General features: G+C 46.8%; 1 gene segment (V, D, J or C); it reads left to right on the forward strand.

Annotated features, from left to right (window-relative positions):
* Positions 1 to 4,454: 4,454 nt before the first annotated feature.
* Positions 4,455 to 5,190, forward strand: LOC123817920. The segment is given in 2 exon segments: positions 4,455 to 4,599; positions 4,703 to 5,190. Coding segments are annotated over 2 exon segments (534 nt in total).
* Positions 5,191 to 8,420: the final 3,230 nt, after the last annotated feature.

Below are 8,420 nucleotides of genomic sequence, written 5' to 3' on the forward strand. Positions count from 1 at the left end.
CTTGTGGCCAATGGGTGTCACCTTGGAGTGTGTGCTCTTGAACACACCTGTCTTTAATGCATTTGCTGCACTAGTATGGGGAAGGGAGGGTGTGACTTTGTGTATGTAGTCTAGCTGTTCCCATTGTTGACATCTTTTCTAGAGTGAATACCTCTTCATCGTCCCTGTTCCAGTAGGACCATCCCCAGTCATGGTAGGACCTTTAAAAGCAATTTCTTCATTCTGACTCTGACAGAAGCCCTTGTACCTCATCATTCCTCACACTGGAGGTGAAGTCCTGTCTGTCCTTTCATGTTGTGGTGAGAAGTCTACATGAGATCTACTCTTGGCACAAGCCAAATACACATGACTCTTGATAGCCCTAGGTGCAGTGATGGACAACTGACCTATGGAACCTAACCACCTGCATCACAGTATGCTTCTTCCCTGAAAAGGCAGCTCCCCATGGTCCCCCACCAGCTCCAGGCAACCACCAAGCTGCCTTTTTCTGGTGCTTCTTCACTGCATGAATTTCTAATGTGTGAGGAACCATTTGGTATTTTCTCAACTGTGGTCACTTCACTCAGCATGATGTCCTCAAGTTAGATCTATGTAGTTGCTCACAGCATGATATCCTTTTAATTACTGTAATGATACTGAAAAATTAAAAAAAAAGTGAGGAGCAACCAGTGTTCATCTGAGAACACAAATAAATGCCCATTGAGGTGTGTGGATAAGGAAGAATCCTTAATTCTGCTCTGACTGGGTTGAAGGCAAGGGGTGTCTGTGAGAAATGGAGAGATGCAGGTACAGGACTAGTGGGGAGGAACTTCTATCGTAGCAGACAAGCTGAGTTTGTCTTTACCTGCACATGGTGATGAAAATTCAGAAGTTTGTCTGTAATTTTCAGTCCTATAGTCAGGATGCTTTTTCCATGGTTTCTGTGCAAACAGTTGTGTGAAGTGCAGTGTTGGGGGCCCAGCAAGCTGGTGACTGTGCTGAGTCCACACCATGTACAGGTTGGACAAGGAAGACATGCCAAGATATTTGTCTGGAATGGCTGCTCCCACTCTTTTTTAACAAGGAGCAACCTGAGGACATCAGAGGCCTCCAAATAACCCCCCTCAAGAACTTCAGGGCTCAGGGGTGTTGGCTGTGTCAGTGAATGTGGCAGGTCCATGGAAGGGCTTCCTGGTGGCTACACAGAGCCCTGGATATGAGGTTACCTACAGAGTCCCAGGGGTTTAGTAAGGTCAGTTTCCTGTGTCCAGAGAATTGAAGCACAGAGTATCCCTGAAGGACTTTCTGGAAGTCAGGGCCCAACATTCAATTCTGGACTAGAGATGCTGAGATGTTCATGCTGTTTGAGCCATGACAGGAACCTCCCCAGCATGATGCACAGCTGGCATCCAGGAGTGGGTGGGACTCATAAGCTCAGAGCCCCTGCCCCAGGAGCAGTTGCATGGGGAGCTGGGAAGGAATTTCCTGTGAGGACCTGTGTCTTTTTCTTTTCATTAAAACCTCTAAAATAAGGTTTGTGCATGTGGTGACTATACATATCCTGTTGTATCAGGGTATTCACCGAACTCCATAATACATGAGAACCAGAGGCAATGGTATTTCTTGGGCATCTTTATATTTGAATTCTAAAGTACTGGGAACAGGGATGGTTTCATTAACTAACTGGGTGGAGAATTTTGGATATACACTGATCTAGCATTAAGACATTCAGACATTGCAGCCAATAATTGGTCCAGGAGGTCTCCATGTCTCTAAAAGTTGAGTGCACAATGACAAGCACGTACTGTGGGAACTTGTTCGTCAGTGGGAGGAGATATATCAGCACAGATCTCAGAGATCTGCCAGGGGGCCCATATCCTACAACTCTGTGTAGGACTTGGACCCTCAGATTCCCTTGGATCATTGTCCCTGTGTCCTCTACCTTCTCTCAGGTGGAGTCAAGTATTCAGCTATGAAACACTCTGCCCTATGCACATGCAAATGAGAAGAGGTTAAATGTGGGTCTTTCTGTGCCCCGAGCATCACTCACAAACACTGTTCCCTACAGCAGTTCTGATAGCACAGCCCTTCACCATAGACTGGAGCTGGAGAGGCCTCTTCCTGGTGGCAGTGACTACAGATAAGGAGCTCTCTAGTCCATGGGTTCAGGGAGGCCAGGGACATTGAAAGAGCATTTCCAGCCACTGCCTGTGTCCTCTCAATAGTTGTCTACTCCCAGGTGCAGCTGGTGCTGTTGGGGGCTGAGGTGAGGAGACCTGAAGCCTCAGTGAATATCTTCTGGAAGGATTTTGGATATACCTTCATCAGACACTGGCTGCACTGGATGTGAAAGGCCCCTAGGACAAGGGCTTGAATGGATGGGGAGAATTACCCTGATGATAGTAAACGGAAGTACACACAGGAGTGCCAGGGCAGAGTCCCCATGAGTGTAGGCATTTCCATGAACACAGCCCACATGGGGCTGAGCAGTCTCAAAGCCAAGGACTTGGGCATGTATACTGTGTGAGGGACACAGTGTGATGACCCACATGCTGAGTATGTCAGAGACCATGATGGGTGGGGCAGTTTGGCTGAGCAGAGGACGTGACAGAGTAATGGGCCTCCTGACTTCCTCACACACAGTCAGGATCTGAGAGACCAGGACTGATGCTGCCACAGGCACATCAGAAATTCTGGGAAGGTTCCAGTAGACCAGATACACAGCAGGGAAGAGGCAGAGAAGATGCTACAGAAAGGGCTCTGTTGTTGGTTGTGATTGTGCAGGGGGCACATTTGGAGCCTCCTTCTCCTCTGAATGAAGTGTTTCTTTGAGGTGCCATCTGGGGATACTTAGTCAGGGTTACTGTGCATTCACTTATTTGTGAAAACTGGAATTGTGCTTGGGGAAAAATAAGTACATGAAAGTAAATGAGGCTTTCTCTGTTCTTGTCTCTGGGCCAGCACCACACAGATGACATTCTGGCAACAAAATCCAGGTTCCAGCACAGTCTGTGACATCACAGCCTTCTTTCAGCCCTCCCTCAGGGGGAGATCCTGTGGATTCTGCTCCCCTGAGATCAAAGTTCTGTGAGTGTCCCTGTCTCTGGGCTAATACTGATGTCATCTCAAAGCAGAGAACAACGTGGGGACACCCCTGACAATGGAAGACCCACATTCAGCCTGTACTATGTCCCTATGTCAACTGAAACAATTATCACAGGCCTGGCACCACAATCTACACACATTTTTCTTGTATATTCTGGAGGTCAGAGTAAAAGTGTCAGTTCAAACAAGCTTCACTCAACATCCATGCAATTCACCCCCACGCATGGAGTTGCTTTTTCCATTTTGCACATCTATACTATGAGTACATCAGGTTCAAGTTGAGAAGACACTCATTATGTGTGGCCATGGTGAAAAACTCCCATGGGTCACATGCTGACATGAATAGAGTCTGTGACAATGGAGATGGTTCTTATGAAATTAATGATCAAATAATCAGGGGGCTCCATTATACTCCCTCTCCTGCTCCCTGATAACAGCTACATTGAAGATCCATGTAAACACAGATCTTAATAGACAGCATCAGGCTGAATCCCCAATGATGAACAGTTGAACATAACATCAGATCCACCAACTCCAATAATGGGAGGTTATTTGAAAGATTTATTCATCCTGTAATCAATGGATAAAGAAAATAATGTTCTTCATATAAATTATGATTTTATTTATACCTGTTATTTTCTGTTAGTAGTTTGCACCAAGGTTTTCCATAATCTAATTTATAAAATTTCAACATACTTACTCCCCAATTTCTACATAAATCTTCAGTGAAGCACATCTAGTCATGACTGAGTTTCTTCTGTGTCCCAAATGTGTGAACCTGGTTTTACCACAGAATGTGGAAAATGGAAAACGAGGAAGCAAAGATGCTGCATATTCAGCACCAAACTCCACTGAAGAAACATGTCCCAGGATCTCTGCCCACTTCTCTGGAGAGTTCACACTTCTGTCTCCCAAAGAACAACACAGATGCTCCACCTCCCACAACACTGGGTCCACGTGCTCTAGGGTCACACTGTGTTCTGAGCTCATACTCTGATTCCTTTGTGGAAGAAATAGGTCAGAAGGAACTTCCTGTGACATGAACAGGAACCTCCTGCACTTTTAATGCCCCCTGTTGTCATGAGTATTGAATTGCCTTGGTGTGTCCATTACTCAAGATTTTCAAAGGCATGTATCATTTTAAATATCTCTGGTTTATGAAAATTTACTCTCTTAGGTCAGTTATGCATCTCATGGAGTAGTTGGGTCAGTGGAGATGGCACAGGCTCAAAAGTGGGGAGTAATTCTTATCAAATATGCACCCTTAGACATGTCACACTCTGTGACCATGTCCTTCATGTCACCACCCAGCCCCAGGGCTCCCTATATAGTAGGAGGACATGCAAATAGGGTCCCTCTGCTCATGAAAAGCAGCCCAGCCCTGACCCTGCAGCTCTGGGAAAGGAGCCCAGCCCAGGATTAACACGTGTCCCCAGTCCCTGCTCAGGACAGAACACAGACCACTCACCATGGAGTTTTGTCTCAGCTGGGTTTTCCTTGTTACTGTTTTAACAGGTAATCTCTAGAGAATGGGAGACACTGAGTGTGTGAGTGGATACGTATGAGAGATAAAGTGGATGGGTGAGCTTTTCCTGACCTGACATCTTTGTGTTTGCAGGTGTCCAGTGTGATGTGCAGCTGGTGGAGTCTGGGGGAGGCTTGGTGAAGCCTGGGGGGTCTCTGAGACTCTCCTGTGCAGCCTCTGGATTCACCTTCAGTAGCTACTACATGAACTGGGTCCGCCAGGCTCCAGGGAAGGGGCTGGAGTGGGTCTCACAGATTAGTAGTAATGGTGGTAGCACATACTACGCCAACTCTGTGAAGGGCCGATTCACCATCTCCAGAGACAACGCCAAGAACGAGCTCTACCTGCAAATGAACAGCCTGAGAGCCGAAGACACGGCCGTCTATTACTGTGCGAGAGACACAGTGAGGGGAAGTCAGTGTGAGCCCAGACACAAACCTCCCAGAGGGAGACAAGAAGGCTGCCCTGCAGGGGCTGCTCCCGACACCAGGGGGCGATCAGGACACACTCATTTCTTGGTTCAGTTCCAGAACCTAGGCAGATACACAGTAACTCTTGGTTTCCTGGCAGCTGTGGTTTAACTCTCCACAGAGCAGTTTCCTTCTGGGAGTGCCCCTTCCTTCATGATTCTGTGCTTACCTCTTAACTGAGTGAATTATAGAGGCTTGCTGTAATAAGAGTAAAACATTTCACACACACAGAAGGCAGAATGTCACATTTACTTACTTTCATCCTAATGAATCATAGTCGAATCATCAAGTCTTCATGACCCACATCAGTTACATCCAACCAGAGGTTCTGCTGGACCCAGCACTGCAGCCCAGCCCCACACACCTCAGAGTCCAAGCAGGCCAGGAGCAGGACATGTGCTTGCTGGACCGTGGGCACCAGAGGCATATGGACCCAATGCCAGAGGACAAGGGCCCCAGTGCTGATGGTCATTGACCTGACTCCATGTTCATGACGACCAATAGCAGCTGACTTCATGCAGATGCAGAGGGACCCCACCACACCTTAGTACAGATGTCCAGGCTGATGAAGTCACACACAAAGAGGGACAATGGAATAGTTTGTCACTTCATTGTAGAGTCTCTTGAGACTTTTCAGTAAGTCAGGAATGGCTGGTCCATGCCACATAAAGAACCTGGTTCTGACTCTTAGTGTCCACCCATGAGAAGGTCCAAGAGGGCCCTGCTCAGCAGGATGGGTTTGTGTGGTTTCAATCTCTCACCCACATCAAACTAGAGGAAGCCACCACTTTATGAATTTCCCACCTGTGCACAAGAGGAGAGAGAGGGATGAACGTTAATTTGTCAGCATTGAACATCAAAAACTAAACCCTTACTTCTTATTCCATAGAACTAATGGGAATCATGCCTGGGAACATGAAGGAAAGACCATTATGTCTAGAAAACTAATTTAGTCCTTAGAAAATGAGAATAATGGTTATTTGTAAAGAATAAGGGGAAATAATAATAAATTATACATACATCTTAGTTCCAAGTCTAGGGTGGAACCTGTCCATTCTACACACTCGTCAGCTTGTTCTGAAGGACTTGCAACCCCTTTCTGCTCCCAACTATGAGGAGTGTCCACAGGATTAAGGGGATCCTCAGATTGGGGAGGTCTGCTGGAGTAGCCTTCCAACTGGATGGAAACATGATTTGATTCCTTTTGTGTTCCTATGGGTGACTGTTTGTGTCACTCAAAAACTCACACACTAAAATGTGAGACTCATGTTATGATGTTAGGGTGTGTGGCCTTAGGAGAAGTGACGGTCCTGGGGTGGAGCTCCCCTGGACAGGATTAGGGCCTTTGTAACAGAGACTGAGGAAGCTGCCTTGCCCCATCCACCCTCTGAGATTACAGGGAACAGGCATTAGGGAGGGGTTTTACCTGTTGATCAAAACTGCCGGCACCTATTGTTGGATTTTTCACATCCAGACCTGTGAGAAATAGATTTCTGTTGCTGGCAATGACCCAGTCCACAGGCCTTTGTTACAGCAACCAGAATGGTTTAGGATTGTACTGTAACATGACCACATGGGTTGCCACCCTTGGGTTTTGCTGCTCTTTTTGTTGTAAAAAGTGCAGCATCAGTGTCCTTCCAGTGATGTTCAAGGACAGTTTTCCTCTGGTCTTTTCTTCCACAGAAACAATGTCCTCATTGAAAGTTATAGGAGACTCCTAAACAGATGTAGCAGGAAGGCAGCATTAGAAGTGGGCACAATCCATGAACCATTTCAGTATTTACCACATCAGCACAGAGCCAGGTTCAGGATTCACTGCAAGTAAGATCCCTAAAGTCATGGCCCTCCCAGTCACCACATCACAAGGACATGGCTGATGTGTGCTTGAAGGCATGCACATGAACACCACTCAGGAGGAGCATTGGCCAGAGGCATTTGAGAAGTCACTTAGGTTTGATCATTTTAACTCAACAAGTCTTTTCTTTTTCCCCAAACACTCCAGTGATTGTGTATAATAATGACAGTGTGAGATGTGGATCAGAGGAACCCCTTACTGATTAATGGTTCTTGTGTGGTATGCACTCCAGTCACTTGAGGTGACGGTTGGTGAGCCATTGGGGGCAAAGGGGGAACAGGCTGTGCACAGAGGATGCCCAGGGCAGTTAGAATGCTCTACATATGTTTATTCCTACTTCCCAGTCTCATTCTCGATGCTGATGGACTTTCAGTGCACAGGCATACAATGAACAGTCATTCTGTCTTGATAGAACAAAAGTGCCCAGTGTCCTCAGCCCTGGGAGGCTGATGATGGGGATTAATCTCACCCTGTGTGTTGACACATGGACAAGGTCACACAGGGAATTTTTTCTGAGCTGAATAGCATGAACCACTGTGTATGATGAATATCATTGTAAATTAAATTGTGTTAAACTGATTGATGATTTAAATGACCTACAGCAACAACAACTCTGCAGCCTGCATACCAAGTAGTCTCTTATTGAATTTCCACTATCACAACAAGGGTGCTTGTGCCTCTGAGTGGAGTGGGGTTTCTAACCCACAGAATTTACTTCTCTGTCCCTGGGAAGGAGCTCATGTAAATGGGTTGTTCCATGTGCTGACAAACCAAGCCCCACCACTGACCCAGCACCTTAGGGAGAGAAGCCCAGCCCCTGACCCTTTGCAGTTTGCACTCATTACATCAGTTAACCCAGAGGAGGCTCCATGAAGTTTGGGCTGAGCTGGGCACTTGCTCTGATGATTGTACATGGTAACAATATGAAGAAAGTGGGGCTTGAGTGTTTCTGTGTCTGCTGATACTGAGAGTCCTTTGTATGGAGGTGTCCATTGTGAGGTACAGGTGATGGAGTCTGAGGGGACCTGAGACAGCCTGCAGGTCTCTGAGGCTCTCCTGCAAAGGCTCTGGATTCACTTCCAGTGACTACCATATAACCTGGATCAGCCAGCCCGCAGGAAAGAGACTGGAGTGGATAGGTGTTATTAGAAACAGAGGTAACAGTCACACAGCAGAATACACTATGTCTGTGAAAGGCAGTTTCATCTCAAGAGATGATTCCAAATGCAATATCTGAAAATAAACACCTAGAGAACTGAGGACACACCATGTATCACTGTGTGAGACACACAGTGATGGCAACTCAGTGTGAGCCTTGAAGGAAGGGCTGCAACCATGGGTGGGCACTGAGTGAAGGACACTGGGTGTCCCTGAATGTGAGAAACACCAGGAGCAGTTGCAGGTGGATGTTTGGGCTTGTTTTCTGGGCTGTTTTCTCCTCCTGTCACAGTTTCCCTCAGGCAACTTCTCTGGTTTCCTGATTTTG

Source organism: Phyllostomus hastatus, unplaced genomic scaffold (genome assembly GCF_019186645.2).
Source record: "Phyllostomus hastatus isolate PE091 unplaced genomic scaffold, TTU_PhHast_1.1 phas_contig_238, whole genome shotgun sequence".
Lineage (NCBI taxonomy): Eukaryota > Metazoa > Chordata > Mammalia > Chiroptera > Phyllostomidae > Phyllostomus > Phyllostomus hastatus.